Here is an 18,183-nt window from a genome sequence, read left to right as displayed (position 1 = left end):
TTCAAAGCCTAATGGGATCCAGCCTTTAAAAGTTTTATTATTTCTGACTTCATTTTTAAACTTATTTCTGCCATTTTTAGGAGATTTTTCTAAGCAAAATATCTAAATTAGTTTTATATTCTCTATTTCTTTAGTGTTTTAATCTAGTTTCATGAAGATGAAAAATATCAAGATAGCAATGAAACATTGTAAAACTATCTTTACAAATTATAATAGCATCACACTTTTTTGAGCTAAAGATGAGAAAATGAAGGGTTGGAGAACATAAGTGATTTGTTTGAAGTGGCATGACAAATCAATAGCACTTAAGAACTCAGGTGTCCTTCCTCCCAAAGATTTTCTTTCCACTGCTTTATTGGTAAAGATTTAGATTCAGTTTTATTTATATATATTTATATTTATACACACCCCCCCACACACACACAAAATATTTTACTTATTTATTTTTAGAGATAAGGGAAAGAAGGGTGAAAGAGAGGGAGAGAAACATCCATCAGTTTCCTCTCCCACGCACCCTAAGTGGGGTGGTTGTGGGGGCCCTGACTGGGAATCATCTGTGACCTTTCACTTTGCAGGAACAACGCTCAACCAACTGAGCCACACCAGTCATGGCCTCAGTTATATATTTTTACCAACCTCTCCACAATGCTCTCCTTAACCAATTTTCCTCAAAGGAATTCTGTAGATATGATAACTACAGAAAAAACCTACAAACTGCAATTTATGAATTATATAAAGCATGGATTAAGTCTACCAAAATTATTTTTAAAAGTCTAGTGTTTCTAGCCCTGGCTGGTGTTACTCAGTGGATTGAGTGCCGGCCTGCAAGCTGAAGGGTCGCTGGTTTGATTTTTGGTCAGGGCACATACTTGGGTTGCAGGCCAGTCCCCAGCTGGGAGCATGCAAGAGACAACCAATCAATGCCTCTCTTGCACATTGCTGTTTCTCTCCCTTTCTTTCTCCCTCTCTCTAAAAGTAAATAAGTAAAATCTTTTTTAAGAAGTCTAGCCCTGGCTGGTGTGGTTCAGTGAATTGATCACTGGCCTGTGAACCAAAGGGTTGCTGGTTTGATTCCCAGTCAGGGCACATGCCTGGGTTGCAGGCAAGGTCCCCAGTTGGGGGTGCACGAGAGTTAACCACATGTCGATGATTATCTCCCTCTCTTTCTCCTTCCCTTCCCCTCTCTCTAAAAATAAATAAAAAAAATTTTTTAAGTCTAGAATTTCTAAATAAGATACCATTTATTACTTTTTCATTGATGTGATAAAAATGTCCTTTCGTTATATGAGTTTTATTGTTTCTGTTCATGCTTTAATGAGCTTAAGCTCTTGGCTTATTTGTTCTTAAATTTAAAATAACCGTTTCCTACTGATTCCTGAATGAACTCATTATACTTATTCCTGAAATCACTGAAAAATTTCTGCAGTCTGTTAGAGATACTACCATGTGTATGAAGATGGGACTCTGATTTAAAACCTGGTACTGGTTCTGAACCATGTTCTTAGTTGTTATTTTTATTTTTTTAAAAATATTTTATAGATAACACAAGTAAGTACTTATGAAATATTTTTACTGATCATTATTGCTATATAAATATAGGCCTACAGGATTATGAAGCTGCACTTAAGATTGATCCATCCAACAAAATTGTACAAAATGATGCTGAGAAGATTCGGAACATAATTCAAGGAACAGAAGTAAAATCTTAATGACTACTAAAAATGACTAGGTATCGTAATGGGTATTGTTTTAAGTTTTTCAAAAATAACTGGAGGCATTGGGAATCTTTGTACATATTATGACTGAATGTGCAGAATCACTTTATTTTAGTGCTCTAGTTTTGTAGAGGGAAATATTGTAAATCTATAGAAAGTAATATGTTTGAGTTGAATGGCTTCTAAGTAAATCAAAATAAGAATAATCTCATTTAATTCTTTGCCTTTTTTATTAACATATAATTTAAATTATACATTTTTGTTACTAAATTCATTTTGCCCTTATAACTAACAAAATACTTGTTGGTGTGATGGTTACCAGGACACTTACTGATTCATTTTTAACAGGGTAATCTTAAAATACAAGATTGTTTATAAAGCATTTTTGTTTGTATTAAATATGCTATTTAATTATCTGAGTGGTTGACGTTGGTATAATCAATACTGATGTGTTCACATAGTTTCCAATTGTACAGAACCTTTTTTTTTTTAATGTTGTTTTTAATATGTCTCCACCACCTGTTGTTTGAGGTTAGATGAGTTCAACCTAGCAAAACAACTATTTGGGAAACCTTATTTCCAATTTCTAACATTGTCTGGTGAAGATAAGTTTCCTAGTACCTTGAAGTACACCAGAAAAAAAAAAAACAGGAAAGGGTGAAATGTTAACTTAGAATGTTATGTTATTGGCATCAGATTGCACCATTTGTGTTGTAGCGATGTGGTGATACAAGCATTAAACAAAAACAGTACAGCTTCCCCTTTACATATAGTAGTTGTCACAGTTGTCTGATCATGTTGTTACCAGAAAGGGGACCTGGCCCTGAGTGGTTCTGAATCCGGAAAAGCCGGTCTTCGTGCTGCCTGTCACCTACCAGAGACAGGGATTGAGTCTTTATGGGTGCTTATTCAGATGGTGGGGAATCTGAGAAGACAGCAGGTTTGTACCCTAACAGACTGCCTTCAATTCCATTATAAAAGGACACTTTTTAGGAGAAGAAAAATTTAGGTAAGGGGTTTGGAATTCAGGGAAAAAGTTAATTGGATAAAAGCTGCAATGTCCTTTCATCTGTGTCCTGGGCCTTGGTTGTCTCACCCTGGAGTACAATTCCTCAGATACTGTCCTGAGCGCTTGCAGTCCGTCCTCCTGAGGCTCGAAGGTGGAACTGCTTATGGTCTCCTGGAGTCAAGGTGGGTCATACCTCCAGCTCCTGAAACAATAGCTTTTTACACACATTGATTACTAAGCTTATTAGCTGTTACCTGAAACTAAAATTTTCCAACATTTGAGTCCCCGATCAGTTGAGCCTAGGGCTGGCCAGTAGTGTGTGGGTTCTTGACTTCATGCAGGAAAGATTTCCCAACATGAGTTCAAGTGATTTTAGAGGACATTTATCAAAGCTAGGGACAGTGAAACAAGGAAGGGCCTTGGATAGAAGAAGCAATAGGAGAGAGACTAGGTGGGGAAATGAGCCTAGGCTGGGCTGCTTTGGCTCATTAAGAAGTAAGAGAAAAGGTGGCCTTGGGGACAGGGTTAGGGGGTTTGTCTGGGATGAGCAGCAGCTGCCCATTGTTCCTTGGTTGCAAGCCTCATGGGGTCCTTTAGAGTTGAGGAGATGCCTGCTTGTGGGGGAAGGAAAGGGGTAAGGTGTGCTCCCAGGAGGGAAAGTGTACCTCTGGGACCTTTTGAGGGTTTTTAAAGGCTGGGGCTTTAGGGAAAGTCTTGGGAGGATCTCAATAGAATATTCATCAGCTTTATGCTGATGTGCCAAAGTGAGATTTATTCTCTTAACTACATCTGTCCTTGGGTGTGGTTTGCAAATGGCACTAATTGAATTTCTGCTATGTATCTCCCTGAGTAGGGTTATTTAACCTATTTGCCCTCTGGTTGGGGAGAAGTATAAACCATTTACTCTTTAGTGTCCTTGGTTACAGAAGATAGGATTTTGCAATTTACTAGATGACTTTTAAACTCCTTGGCTGTTATCTGTCTGTTTCCCTATTCCACTTGTCCTGGCGTACTAGCCTGTTGTTCAATATTTAGATGATTTTTAGGAAAGGAAAACTGAGAAAAAACTTTATAGTATTTGATCATCTGATGACATTCAAGTGGATTGTAAAACAGCCTTTTTCTTTTTTTCACAATATTTCTGTGACTGTATAAAGTCCTAGCTCAGCAACCTTGAAATTTAAATTCCTTGAAGCACGCCCTGGCTGGTGTGGCTCAGTGGGTTGAGCACCAGCCTGCTGGTTTCGATTTGCAGGCTGGCGCTCAACCCACTGAGCTGTAACAGAACCCTTGGGCTGCTCCGATTGAAACAGAACCTACGGGCTGTTTAGTTAGGGGCCCGATTGCCTGCCGCCAGAATTATAACTCTCAATACCAGAGTTTGGTGAAAAGAAAAAGAATTGTTTATTTACACATAGTCCTGCCTCCCCCTCCCAGACCTGGCCAGTCTTAGGAAAGTCAGAAACACCGTTTCCCTACTTTCTAGGCACAGTTCAGCTTTACCAGTAGCTGCCAATCACTCAGTTCTGATTGGGGAGGTCCTTTCTGTGCTGTGGTGCCCTCCAGCTCTCAATGCAGAACCGCCTTGATTCTCAGCCTCCTTGTAAACTGCCTTCTTCCTGTAAACTGCATGGATCTCCTCTCCTTCTCAAAACCGCATGGCGAGAGCTTCTTTAAGCAGCCTGGAGACCCCTTCTCCTCCAAGCCACATGGAGGGAGCCCACGAGAGCCAGAGCCAGCCTCTTAAAGCAGCCTGGAGACCCCTGCTCCTCCAAGCCACATGGAGGGAGCCCATGAAAGCCAGGACCAAAGAGCTGGAGCGAGAGAGAGTCAGCCCCAGAGAGCCAGAGCCAGAGCGCCAGCGAGAGAGCCCGAGAGAGCCAGCCCCAGAGCCAGAGAGCTAGAGAGAGAGAGCTAGAGAGCGAGAGCTAAGATGTCCACTGCGGCTTCTCTATCCCTGACTGCATCCTCTCATGCAGTGGGTGTTCCAAGCAGTTCTGATCATTCACAGAACCCTACATAGGCTCTGTCTGCTCCTTCTGTACCAGCCCACAGTCCAAGATCCCTCCCATCTTCCTGAGCCTTGGAAGTAAAGCCGATATTTGTGCAACAATGTTTCCAGCCACTAACTCCAGGCATGCAAGGGCATCCTGAAAGCTGCTTCCTTTTCCCTATCTCCCAGCCGCAAACTCTGGGGTTTGTTTTTGGACTCCCCTGTTTCTGTAACAGAGCCGCATCAGCCAGAGCCCAAAATGTTTTAAAGGCATATGATCCCAAGACTATGACTGTTAAGGTATTCTCTCAAGATACTCTTTTTCTTTCCCTGCCGCTGCCAAATCTGTTGGAGGCAAGGGCCTACTGCCATGGTCAAGGAAGGCATTGCTGCTGGAGGTATAATGGATATTAATACTGCTTTACAAGTGGTGCTGAAGACTGCCCTAATCCATGATGGTGTGGGGGTTAAAAGCTAGTCACCCCAAGGTGTGTCTCTGTGGTATGTGGATTGTTTTGAGCTAAGGGCAACTTTAGCTGAAGGCTCCTGGCAAACTTGTGCCCTTCCCTGGAATTCTTGGAAGATCTTGAATTAGGAGCCTTTCCTCAATGGGATATTATCAGCAAAAACCTCTTTGACTTATCTATAAGGCAGGGCAATCTTCTATTTACTAAACATCTGCTATTCCTATTATCCTGCAATGATCCTTTGAAGCCCCCAAGGCACCCTACCTCATCCCTGGCATAGAATGTCATATGTACTTCAATCCCCCTTTGTATTTCTGAACTTGTTGTGTATATGGGGTCTTTGACTGTTTCATGTATGTAGGGTTCCCATATATATGTATATATTCAATTTGGTTATTTTTCTCTTGCTAATCTGTCTCATGTCTATTTGATTATTAGACCAGCTGCAAGAAGCTTGAGGGCAGAGGAAAATTCCTCCTCCCCTACAAGGGTCTAGCACTTGGAATTCTCAAAGCTGCCAAAGTTAGACAAGTGCCAAGCCCATTACTGTGTACTTGTATCTGATTGTGATAAGCCTTTGTATATCAAATAGGTGGAGGTCCTATGTGCTGAACACCAAGTCAACTTAATTAAGGTTGATTAAAAAAATAAATTAGGGGAATGGATAGGTCTCTGTAAAAATGACAGAGAGGGAAAACCCTGTAAAGTGGTTGGTTGCAATTATGTGGTAATTAAGGACTATAGCAGAGGGCAAAGAATCTCAGGCCAAGGCTGTCATTGAGGAGTACTTGAAATACAAGAAATGAACAAATAAAAAACTTGACTCTTCAAAAAAAAAAAAAGATATTCCTTGCCCTGGCCACAGAGCTCACTTGGTTGGAGTGTCCTCCTGATAGGCCAAAGTTGCCGTTTTGATCCCTTGTCAGAGCATATCCAGTAATCAATCAATGAATGCATAAAGAAGTGGAACAACAAACTGATGTCTGTCTGTCTGTCTCTCCCTCTCCCTCCCACTCTCCTCCTCTCTCCTCTGTAAAATCAATCAATGAATAAAATACTTTTTACAAAGATATTTCTTGAAGGAACTACGTATAACATTACTTAAATATACTATTTATTTTAGCCATTTTAATGACCTACAGAAACATGGGTGTTTCTTTGTTGTTGTTGTTTGTTTGTTTGAATTTATTTATTTATTTTTAGAGAGAGGTGAAATCGGTTGCCTTTCACACACCCCCAACTGGGAACCTGGCCCAACACCCAGGCATATACCTGACTGGGAATTGAACCAGTGGCCTTCTGGTTCACAGGCCGACCCTCAAGTCACTGAGCCATACCAGCCAGGGCTGTTTTCTTTAGAGAGAAGGGAAGAGAGGGAGAAAAGGAGGGAGGGAAACATCAATGTGTGAGAGAAACATTGATGGGTTGCACACGTCCCCAAGTGGGGACCAGCCTGCAACCCAGGCATGTGCCCTGACCAGAAATCAAACTTGCTACCTTTTGCTTTGTGGGATGATGCTCAACCAACTGATCCACGCAGGTCAGGGCAAAACATGTTTTTTGTTTAGTAAAGTACCTAGTATATAGTGAACTCATAATAATTTTGAGCTATTATAGATAGTAAAAATCAACCAGGTTTATTTGGTCAAATATATTGTTCAGATACTTTTTTATTTTTAAAAAATGTTTTAATTTATTGATTGATTTTAGAGAGAGAGGGGAAGGGGAAGAGAAAGAGAAAGACAGAGAGAAACATTGATTTGTTGTTCCACTTATTTATGCATTCATTGGTTGATTCTTGTATGTGCCCTAACTGGGGATCAAACGCAACCTTGATGTGTTGGGATGATGATCTTACCAACTGAGGTACCCAGCCAGGGCAGATTAGATTCTTAATGAGGTAAAGCTATATTTCTGATAGTCTTTTAGGTTTTAGCTAAAAGAGAAAAAGGACCTAAACAAACTGGTAAAATACTCTTTGGAAAAGATAACTTCCAGTTTTATTTGGAGCTGGGAGCTCATGTGGTATTTCCAGTAATGATGAGCCAAGAAATGAAAGTGCAACTTAAAACATTCTGATTGTGTAAAGGTGGGAAAATCTACATAGAGTATGTGAGTTTTTTAACCTAATGTGCATTACATATTTTCCAGAAGAACTGATTGTTCAAACTGTTATCTGAAATGGAGACTTTCTTTGGTAAATTTTACAAAACACTTTTAAAATTTTTGATTGTTTTACATGTTAGAGTGGCATAATCCAAAATGTACTGCATTATTTAGTGTATCACACAGGTAATGAATTTAATACTTTACAGTCCATATTCTAATGCTGTTGTTAGGTTGCTCTTGTGTATTCCATGTCAATGTAAGAAACGTCCAAACCTGTAAGAATTTTTATTTGAACCCTGGCGCCCTGGCTGGTGTGGCTCAGTGGATTGGGCACCAGCCTGTGAACTGAAAGGTCACTGGTTCAATTCTGATTCCCGGTGAGGGCACATGCCTGGGTTTCGAGCCAAGTTTATCTATGTTTCTCTCCCTCTCTTTCTTCCTCCCTTCCCCTTTCTCTAAATAGAAATAAAAATAAAATCTTTTTTTTTTAAAAAATAAGAATTTTTATTTGAACCAAATTGACAACTATTATCAGGAAGCAAAATCTCAACAGATTGGGAAGATGCTCTGGAAAGTGACAGTTTTCTACCTTATTTTAAATATTACAATCACCTGCAACCCAAGTGTCGCTGGTTCGATTCCCAGTCAGGGCACATGACTAGGTTGCACGTCAGGTCCCCAGTTGGTGGTGCGAGTGAGAGGCAACCACACAGTGATGTTTGTCTCCCTCTCTTTCTCCTTTCCCCTCTCTCTAATAAAATAAAATAAAATAAAGAAACAAACAAACAAACAAAAAAAGTCAATGTCACGCAGTTATCAGGTGAAATGCTTTATTTCTTAAAGGTATTTTTTAAATTCAAATATTTTTATATTTCAGATTAGGAATTCTAGCCTTAGTCTTAAAACTCATTTATACAAAGGAATATGTTTTCACAGAGTGTGTTGAAAATTAGGAAAATCAAGGGTTCTGGTTTTGTCAGGTGCAGTGTTTAGAGTGTTATTTTGATAAAATCCAGTAGCTCTGATATGGCTTGAAAAATCTTGCCCTTTTGGAGTATAATTGCAGGGAAAAAACTGTGGCATAGGTAAAAATTCACCATAAGTACTTGAACTGGTTTTATACATAATCATCTTAGGTTCTGATAGTGAGGTTGTTGTATGGAGTGTCTTTGGATCCAACATACATGAAAACACAGGATTGCCAGGGTTCACACAAGTAGGCAGTTGTTCAGGTTTCATTTCTGTGTCTGAACTTGAAGCTGAAGTACTTTTCTTATCCTAAAAGATAAACATATCAAATCATTCTCAATTATAAAGTTCTGGAAAAAAAACAAACCCAAAATATTCAACTAGCTCCAACCCTATTTTATACCACTCACAAAAATTAACTTGGAATGAAGATTTAAATGTATGATCTGAAACTGTAAAATTCCTAGAAAAAAATAGGAAAAAATCTCCTTCATATTAGGCTTGGCAACAATTGTTTAGATATGACACCAAAAGTACAAGCAACAAATGCAAAAATAAACAAGTGGGACTACGTCAAACCAAAAAGTTTCTGCACAGCAAAAGAATGCCCATCAACAGAATGAGACAATCCACAGAATGGGAGAAGATGTCTGTAAACCATATATCTAATGAGGGGTTAATATTAAAAATATTAAGAATATACAAGGAAGCCCAAGTGTCCATCAGTAAATGAGTGGATTTAAAAAACTTGGTACATTTACACAATGGAATACTATTCAGCCATAAAAAGAAGGAAATTTTACCTTTTTTTAACAGCATGGATGGACCTGGAGACTATTATGCTAAATGAAATAAGCCAGTCAGGGAAAGAAAAATGCCATAAGATTTTACTCATACATTGAATCTAATGAACAAAATAAGTTGACAAAATAGTATGAGACTCTTAGGTATGGAGAATGAACTGAAAGCTGTCAGAGAGGAGGGAGGTTGGAAGACTTGGTGAAAAGGTGAAGGGATCAAGAAAAATAAGAAAAGGAAAAAAACTTATAGACAACAACAACAACAAAAAATATACAAGGAACTCACATAACTCAAAAGCAAAAAAAAAACCCCACAAAACAACAAAAACAATCTGATTAAAAATTAGGCAGAGGACCTGAATAGACATTTTTCCAAAGGTAGAAATGGCCAACAGGTACATGAAAAGGTGTTCAACATATGTGGAATCTAATGAACAAATTGAACTAACAAAATAGAAACAGACTTATAGATAGAGAGCAGACTGGGGGAATACAGAGCTTGAGCAACAAAGAAAAAGAACTCACAGACATTGACAACAGTGTAGTGGTTGTGGTGGGGGGAGGGGTTGAGTGGAGGTAGAAGAGGGTATAGGGAGGATAAATGGCAATGGGAAAAATACAATAAAAAATGAACTATTAAAAATATGTATATATGATGAGGTCTGTCCAGAAGTTATCCAGCCTTGTAATGTGAAAAATAGAGACATTTATTGAAGAAGATACAAGAAACATTGTAGAGGACAATGATACCTCAGTCCCCTTCAAAGTAGGCACCTTGGGACCTCACACAGTTCTCCCAATTGCCATCAGCTGTCCTGTCATATTTTCCTGAATCTCACTGATGGTCTGAAATCTCATTCCTTTCAAAGGTGATTTTAGTTCTGGGAAAAGCAAGAAGTCAGAAGTTGCAGGGCACCAAATCTGGGCTGTGGGGGGGCTGAGTCACCTGGGTGATTTGATGTTTTACCAAAAACATCTGCCTGAGATGTGATGCATGAGCAGGCGTGAAGAATCTGCCAGTCACCAGTTGCCAATAGCTATGGCCTTCTGAATCATCTGGATAGTTTCCAGGGAGAAATGTTCAAGCTTAACGCAAAATTTGATGCAGATTCCTTGCTCTATTCACTCAGTCATTTTGAATGTGACAGCCACACAGCACACATGCTCACTCAATGGCATCTACCACCCCACTGACGAGTTCAGTGAAGTCATCATTGTTATGCATGCACATTCCAGGCCACTCTCCTGCGAGACATTGACGTCTTGCAAACTGTTCTTGTTATATTAACAATGGACTAGTGGACTTTTTCTGGACAGACCTCATATTTGAACCAGAATAAAGTTGTAACAAATAAATTAAAAACACACACACATACACGCACACACACATAACAACAAAACCCTACAATGAGATATTATCTCACATATGTTAGAACTGCTATTATCAAAAAGTCCAGAGATAACAAGTGTTGACCAAGATGTGAAGGAAAGGGAACCCTTGTGCACTGTTGGTTAGAATGTAAATTGGCACAGCCATTGTGGAAAATAGTATGGAGGTTTCTCAAAATATTAAAAATATAACTACCACATGATTCAGCAATCCAAGTCCTGGATATGTATCCAAAAGAAATAAAATTAGGGGGAGTAAAACTTTTCCTCTATCCTTATAGGTTCTTTTGGCTAATAATCAAATTGACATGAGACAGATTAGTAGGAGAAAAACAAAAGTTTAACAAAATTTAAAAACGTGTACGTTCTGTATACATGGGAGAGACCCAAGAAAGCTGTGCAACTCTGAAATGGCTGAAGCCACCATTTTAAATAACATCACCAGCTCAAGACAAAATAAGATGTTGGGGGCAGAGCAGTCAGTTATGGGAGGGGAAGTTACCAGGAAAGCACAGTGACCCAAGGTACGATTGTTAAGTAGACTTAAGTCTTTGATTTATCCATTAAGAAGAGTTTCTAGAGATCAGGTCATCCCTGTCTTCCTCCTAAGGTGAGGGAGTCACCCTTGCCGTGGAGATTTCCCTTATAGTTACAAGTGAAAAGCTCTTTACAAAAGGGTAACTTTTACTCAGTTTTTAGAGCTTTTCCTATGTCTGCAATTTCTTAAAAATAATCAGCCTAAACTAGTCCTTATGCCAAAGAGAAATATTTTGGGATGGCAAATTTTGTTTCCTTACAGAAATTACTATCTCAAAGAGATGTCTGCACCCCCATGTTCATCACAGCATTATTTACAATAGCCAAGCCACAGAAACAGCCTAAGTGTCCGTGGAAGGATGAACAGGTAAAGATAATGTGGTTTATATACACAATAGAGAAAGAAAATACTTGTATGATCTTACATATTATTTAGACTCTGAGAAAAGAGAAACTTATTTAAAAAGAGTAGAAATGGTGGTTGCCAGGGGCTGGGGAACAACTGGGAGAAATCAGGAGACATTAGTCAAAGGGTATATACTTCCAGTTATAAGTTAAGGGGTGTACAGCAAGGTGACTATAGTTAACAGTACCATATTGTATTCTTGAAAGTTGTTAAGAGAGAAGATCTTAAATATTCTCACTACATACACACAGAATTATAATTATGTGAGGTGATGGAGGTGTTAACCTTATTTTGGAAAGTGTTTCACAATATATTCGTATATCAAATCATCGTGTTGTATACCTTAAAGTTACACAATGTTACATGTCAGTTACAGCTCAATAAAGCTGGAAAAACAACAAAAAACTTACCTTTATCCGCTCCATTTTGCAGGAATCCTATTCTCTTGAGTGCATTTCAGAGTAATTGTGGGTATCCCTTCTCAGCCTTTTGGCTAAGATCAAGTGGAGAGTAATTGTGGTTAAGTGCTATGAAGGGAAAGAAAAACAAACCCAGATAGTTATGAAAATATATAGGAAGCTCTAACCTAGCGTGGAGGGTTAAGGAAGGCCATTCTGGTGAAGAGTCATTGAATCTAAGAGTTTAAGGCAAGAAAGGAAAAGAAAGAGATGGGAACAAAGTAAGAATGTAGCCAAAGTCAAGTAGGTTGAGATGAGAATAGAGGGGCAGGTGCCAGATTCTGCAGGGTGTTGTTGGCTATGTTAACAGTTTGGATCCTTATAGTAAAAGCGAAGGAAAGCTATTTAAGGTTTGAAGAAGAAGCATGCCATGATGTCACAAGTTTTAGTATGGTTATTTTGGCTGGCAGGGCCCTGAATGGATGTAGAAAAGAACTATAGCAGGCCAGATAATGCTCAAGCTGCTGCTTCCTAGATTATACTTAGAGTTACACTAAATTTTCACTTAAAGTTGTCAACAGAGTCTTGGAATTCGGGTGAAACCAATTTTACCATAGGCTAACTGATATAAACAAGAGTTAAGTTTCTAGGGCATCTCATGAATGTTATCACAAGGACCTGCTGTACTGGGTTACACCTTTGTTATGAAAGACGTAGCTAAGCAGTGGTCAGGAGTTAAAAAAGGCCTTTGGGAGGCAGGTTAAGGAGTGTGGGTATGAGAGGAGAGAGAGGGCCATAATGACACCCACATTATACAAGAACATGTCAAGCAAACTAATTTGTAAATTTGTATTTGTATTCCTCCTGCTGTAAGTTATAAAAGCACATACTAAGTGTCACTAAGTGCTGGGTTCTGATGGTGGTGCTGATAATAGCTGTGTGACATTGTTTTACAAAGTTTCAAGTTCCTTGTCTCTAAATATAAAACAAGGGAGATGGATTAGATAGTTTTGTTTCCTAATTTGAGAACTACCTTATCAGGGCTCTTCAGATATAGCAATAGGAACTGATTTTCAGTTATTCAAAAAGCATTAAAAAAAGTATACATTTATTCATCACAAGGCCCTTAATAAATGCATTCTATGGGAGGTCCATGAAAGCAAAAAGTTCTGGTAGTTTTAAAAAAAACAGAAAAATTGGCAACTTCTAGAACACTTCAAATGTAAGACCTTTCAGATCAGAAATTATATCTAAATAACTTGACAGTGGTTGTTAGGGTACTGTAACTATGACTTTTTAAGGTTGACTAAGTAGAAGATTGTTTATAAGCATTAAAGTTCTTTTTCTTTGAAGACACTACAGCGGATTGTGATTCATGAGGCTGAGACCCTTTAAGACTCTCAATCCTTAAAATTTAGCAAGCATATAATCTCAGTTTCTCCAACTCTAAACTGGAGATAAAAATGTTTATAGAGCTGTTCTGTCAGGCTAAAGGGAGAACAAAGCCTTTTTGAGTTTCAAATCTGGGTCAGATTAGCCCTGGCTAGTGTGACTCGGTTGGGTGTCCTTCCACAAAACGAAGTCGCTGGATGGAATCCTGGTGAGGGCACATGCCTAGGTTAGTGGTTCCATCCAGGCGGGGGCATCTACGATCAGTGTTTCTCTCCCCTGCTTTCTCCCTCCATTCCCCTCTCTCTTAAAAAAAAAAAAAAAAAAAAAAAAAAATTGGGCCAGATTAGTTAGGTTCCTCTTTAGTGTAACCCAGCTCACCCTGAGTTCCTGGATTACTCTACTTAATGTGTCAGCAAAGTTACATTTCCCAATGTCAGGAATCTATTTGTTTTGAAAGCTTGAGTTCAAATCTGCAAATGTAAAGTATTTAGTACACTTTCTTTTTTTTCCCCTTTGTTAAGATTGAAATGATTATCAACTTAGGTTCCAACCCTTTATCATCATCATTTTCCCTTTGCATAGCATATATAAAATTGGTTTTAAAAAATCTGCCAGTCTCTGTGCTTGTGTAGATTGAAAGACAATTGGATGTAAAGATAAACTGCTATATAAATGGAATAATTTTTTGACCGTTTTCTTTTTTGTAGGTTTACTTCAATGGTTATGTATGCTCTTCCAGAATTCTGTTCTGAAATTTATAGGTTAATAACACTATATTAGTATACTACAATTTATTAATAGTTAATACTCATAATCTTGTGTAGGAAGCTGGCAAAACTGGAAGTATAACTCATCGGATATTGTTATTTATTCTTTTTGATACTGTCTATTAATTTTTTAAAAATATCAAAAGCACTGACATTGGATAATAGTAAGTCCCCAGAATCCAATGCTATATCAACAGGTCAGCTTTTCTCAAAATGTCTAAGTTTTCTCTGTAAGGGAAAGCTTCTTAGGTGAAAGGTGGCTGCCCTGTGATTTGTGGGAAAAAGTACCAACTCTAATTTACTTTATGGACACCCAGTCAGGTTGCCTAGGGCAACCTCAGTCACAGAGGACCTCCTTTCATCAAATCACCCTCTACTACTCACTCTAAAATTCTGATCAGCTTTGGCACAAAATATAATACAGAAAACCAAATCTAGTCAAAATAGACAACGAATAAGCTGATAAACTTTGTTGGTATAATTAATACCACACTATCTGGAAGTGTGTGTCTACCTAAAACTTTTAGATCTCCAGGATAATTCACAAATAATTATAGACTTAGAAACAAAATACCCATTGCTTTTACTTTATGTCAGAGGCCCTCAATACAGCTTTCTTGAGTTTCACTCTCTTCAAATGGTATTCTTTTTCCTTTTTATTGAATTTATTGGGGTGACATGAGGACCAAAATTATATAGGTTTCAGGTGCACAGTTCCTCAACACATTCAAATCTGATATTCTTAACGTGTGGAGTTCAAACTAGATACAATTGAAAACAAAATAGCCTCATACAAAGAATAATAAAATGATTATTTTAAGTTAACGGCCAATTATCATAGGGTCAGTAATTGTTTTGTACTTAAGGATAAAAAGGTAAATTAAAATGGTAAATGATTCTTTTAAAATTAAATGTGTCTTAGAATTGGCTGTGAAAGTGCCTTAAAAAGAATAAAAATCTACAAATAGATGGTATTAGCTTTCTTACTAATTTAATTTTTAAGGCTCTCCTAGCATTAGAGAAAGCCTGTGACTTTTCAAAGTTCTTTGGTATAATCACAAACATTAAAAAATAATAAGAGCAAGCCATTGAAATAATAAAAATATCCTGTAGAGAAACTGGAATTAAGAAATTAAAACAATATTTTTCTTTTTTTGATGTGTCACAGTTAACGTTAAATACAGTAACACCCAAAGCAAAAGATCCAAGTCTAATTTTGAAGCGTCCTTTTGTGTCTGCCAAGGCCCACCATCTTCCTTGTTACTGTTTTTCTTAACTTTTTTTTTTGCCAATATTTGGGGACAGGCAGTTAAACCTTAGCTCTCTTAGTTTCCATCAGCGTTGAGTATAAGTGGACCATATCCTTTGATAGCTCACATCTTTTGAACAACGTACGATATAAACAAATGAAAATTTTACAAGGTACGTTTTTCTGAATCAAAGCCATACCTCACAGCTTGCAATAGGTAGGAGCTGCATACGATCCCCAATCATCTTTATACCTTAAGAGCAATTTTGGCTTAATGCAATAATGCACACTTGCATCTGTGTAGCCCAGTGGTTGCCTAGACAGTTGGGTTATATTTTTTGGTGGGGGGGAGGGTACGTGGGAGTACCACCTAGGCGGGAGTACGGGTGTCCCAAATTTAGAGCAAAGTATATTAACATTCAAAAACATCCAGCCCTTTGCCCAAACCCACCCAGTCGTACTCGGTCATTCTCGGTATCTTCTTTATTTTTTTCGGAAAACGCAGTCTTTTCCTGTAGCAGACGGCAAGAAGCCAGCGAGTGCCCAGGTGATGTGTCCTTTTTAGTACATCCGATTAAATCCGGATCAATATCCGGAGCAGTCCTCCTCAGTGAAACTGGGAATCTTTTGGAGTGATTGTAGCAGCCCGTCTCCATAACAACCGTCCGCGGCGCCTCTCAGCCCCTCCAGCGTCAGGCCCGGATGTTGTGAGGCTCGCGGTCGCCTGGCCCAGTTTCCTGCAGCTTGCCTGAGGCGTGCTGCGCGCCTCTTCGGGACTCGTAGTTCTTCTCTCCTCCGCTGTCCGATTTAAGGCGCGGGCTGGACTACGAGTCCCAGCATGCACTGCGGCGCCCCGCCGGCCACCGCCTCCCGGCTGCGGACGCCTTTGAGCAGGTTGTTTTTATGAGAGGCGTCACTACGCTGGGAGCTGTGAACACCGCGACGGGGACAGCCAGCACAGTGGAGCGGAGGTGGGGCTACCCCTTCAGGTACGGCCTTGGGCGGGTTTCCACCTTGGGAGAGGAGTCGTGGGCACTTGTCGGGGGCTTGGCTGGCACCGTCAGATCAGCAGCCCATGGAGATAGTCGGCGCGGTTTCATCTGGGGATGGGGCAGCCGGGACCGAGTTCGACTCCTGTCTACTGGCGCGTGCGGCCGCACGGATGGCCTGGGAATTCGTGTCGCACCCCCCGGCCGCCGGAGTCGGCTCCTGAGGCGTTGGGTTTGGTGGTCCTGCAGCCTCCGACCCCATGTGTAGACCCCAGTTTTGCGCCAGGGGTGTGGGGGAGTTGACGGCCCGGGGTACCGTCCTTCCTTCACTGGGCTGGTTTTGGTACTTCTCAGTCCTGATGGTGAGACTCCATATGGTAGGATGCGATGTACGTCACTCTGCCAGGTTTTCAGCCGGCCCATCCTTTTTGGTGACGTTTGAGCCCCGTGATGCCAGGAATAAAAGGATTTAATATTAAATAATGGAGCTGAGATTTCTGATCGTACGCCAGGCTGATAATGACCAAATCCCCTTTCATATCCTTGTTCCCTTCCAGCGGGTCCCCTTTAGCGTCGGCCTTCAAACTCGATAAATCTCTGGAGCAGCTGTCCATACAGTGTTTTGTACGCGTTACACATTTCCCTTGTTTAATGAGTCTGTCATTGGGAGCGCCAGTTTCAACGAACTCAGCTCATTAAGGCACTTTGTTGAGTAGTGAAATTTGCACTGCTTCACTCTAGCTATCTTAAAAAACAATAGTTTTCTTGCCGCTATAATAGGTAACTACTTTAGTACTGCGAATTTTAGGAGATTTGCGTCTTCCAATAAGGTTACACCCCCTGGATAGTGCTTGAAATGTCACTGTTAGCCCATATCTTTGACTTAAGGTTTCAATCATATTAGGCCCCAAATTTCTTGGTGATATTTAGTGTGAATGGTCTACTATTCTTTCTTGAGCTCTGACCAAGGGAATGAGGAAGTGGGGATATTTACCTAAGGATGGGATTCTAATTAAAGAAGCTATTAAAAATTGTTCTCAAATGTGTGAGTTATTAATTTTTAAATAAAAAGTTAGAAAACAGTTCATTGTAATTTTGCAAACTATATAGAACTTAGAAGCAATTATATGTCTGTCTGTATGAAATGTCAACTTGAGAAATATTTACTTGAGCAGGAGAACAGCTGCCAGGAAGCAAAATCTCAATGGATTGAGAAGATGCTCCAGAGAATGGCAGTTTGCACCTTATTTTATGTTACAAGGAGGCGTAAGGGGTTACAGGAAATCCATCTCGTGATAGATTAGGGAGGTGGGAGAAAGCAAAGCAAGGGAAATTTGTGGAATTGGATAAAAAGTAAAGTCAATAGACACATTCCTCTTTTACATTTGTAGGTATAGGATAATTAGCAGTTAACAATTAATACAATAACATTAAATAACAATAATAATGTGGGGTTTTGTGGCCTCTGTTCTAGTGTAGTGAGGGGTCCCATGAAAAGGAAATTACCCTGACATTTTGTAGGTACGTTAGGTAGATGAAAAAAGGCCTTTCCTGAGCTTGTCGGGTTTAGTATGTGGTCCTCTTCGTGTCCACAGAAATAAGATTCAAACAATATAGTTACAAAAGTGAAACTACAATTAATTTGTTCTTTATATTTTCTGTTATTTTGCAAATTTTCTATAGAAAAAAGTAATTTAAAAAAGACTATAGGTGTAGCAATTTCTGTTATAAAGATTCTTTAAATATTACTTTAAAAAGCAAATAAGTAACAACAAAAAATGAAGTAATTGTTGAAAGGGACAAGAATTTATTAGCTGGACTGTAAAGGTCAAATAACCAGATGACAGTAATTCTTAACATTTGTACATCTCTAATTTTGATTTGTTTTTCCACTTTGTACAATAAAATCAAGGACAAAAGTGCTTAGCCTTTCTTCAGTTAAGGCAGTGCAATCCTGATTATTCCTATAAATTCATCAGGTGACAAAATATGAA

At 39.2% G+C, this 18,183-nt stretch overlaps 3 protein-coding genes and 1 pseudogene across 10 annotated transcripts in view; 3 read left to right on the top strand and 1 right to left on the bottom strand.

Annotated features, from left to right (window-relative positions):
* DNAAF4 (dynein axonemal assembly factor 4) overlaps positions 1-1,768 on the top strand; it is a 50,740-nt gene extending 48,972 nt beyond the window's left edge. The window contains exon 9 of the mRNA XM_090272007.1: positions 1,600-1,768. Within this exon, the coding sequence (XP_090128133.1) occupies positions 1,600-1,709 (110 nt within the window). The 3' untranslated portion in view covers positions 1,710-1,768. The remainder of the gene's footprint in view (positions 1-1,599) is intronic.
* A 3,319-nt stretch (positions 1,769-5,087) lies between these two features.
* On the top strand, positions 5,088-6,132 carry LOC150016524 (small ribosomal subunit protein eS12-like; annotated as a pseudogene).
* Positions 6,133-8,121: 1,989 nt separating this feature from the next.
* Positions 8,122-16,205, bottom strand: PIERCE2 (piercer of microtubule wall 2). 5 transcript variants are annotated; one of them, XM_090270639.1, is made up of 3 exons: positions 15,652-16,200; positions 11,805-11,921; positions 8,122-8,571 (listed from the first exon to the last, which is right to left on the bottom strand). In XM_090270639.1, the coding sequence occupies exons 2-3, from the start codon at positions 11,817-11,819 to the stop codon at positions 8,224-8,226; spliced, it is 363 nt and encodes a 120-aa protein (XP_090126765.1). In that variant the 5' UTR covers positions 11,820-11,921; positions 15,652-16,200; the 3' UTR covers positions 8,122-8,223. The 5 variants fall into 5 exon arrangements, with proteins under 5 accessions (XP_090126765.1, XP_090126767.1, XP_090126768.1 ...); XM_090270641.1 differs by having other exon boundaries at positions 15,662-16,200; XM_090270642.1 differs by having other exon boundaries at positions 11,805-11,887; positions 15,662-16,200.
* CCPG1 (cell cycle progression 1) overlaps positions 16,046-18,183 on the top strand; it is a 43,417-nt gene continuing 41,279 nt past the window's right edge. For 2 of the 4 annotated variants that reach the window (XM_090270634.1, XM_090270632.1), the window contains exon 1: positions 16,046-16,189. The gene's annotated coding sequence lies outside the window, so the exon portion shown is untranslated. The remainder of the gene's footprint in view (positions 16,190-18,183) is intronic. The other 2 variants (XM_090270635.1, XM_090270633.1) reach the window with 1 other exon arrangement.

Source organism: Furipterus horrens, unplaced genomic scaffold, assembly GCF_987537825.1.
Source record: "Furipterus horrens unplaced genomic scaffold, mFurHor1.1.pri manual_scaffold_3, whole genome shotgun sequence".
In the NCBI taxonomy this organism is placed as follows: Eukaryota; Metazoa; Chordata; class Mammalia; order Chiroptera; family Furipteridae; genus Furipterus; species Furipterus horrens.
The sequence above is the reverse complement of the archived record's forward strand: the minus strand, read 5'-3'. Positions and strand labels throughout refer to the sequence as shown.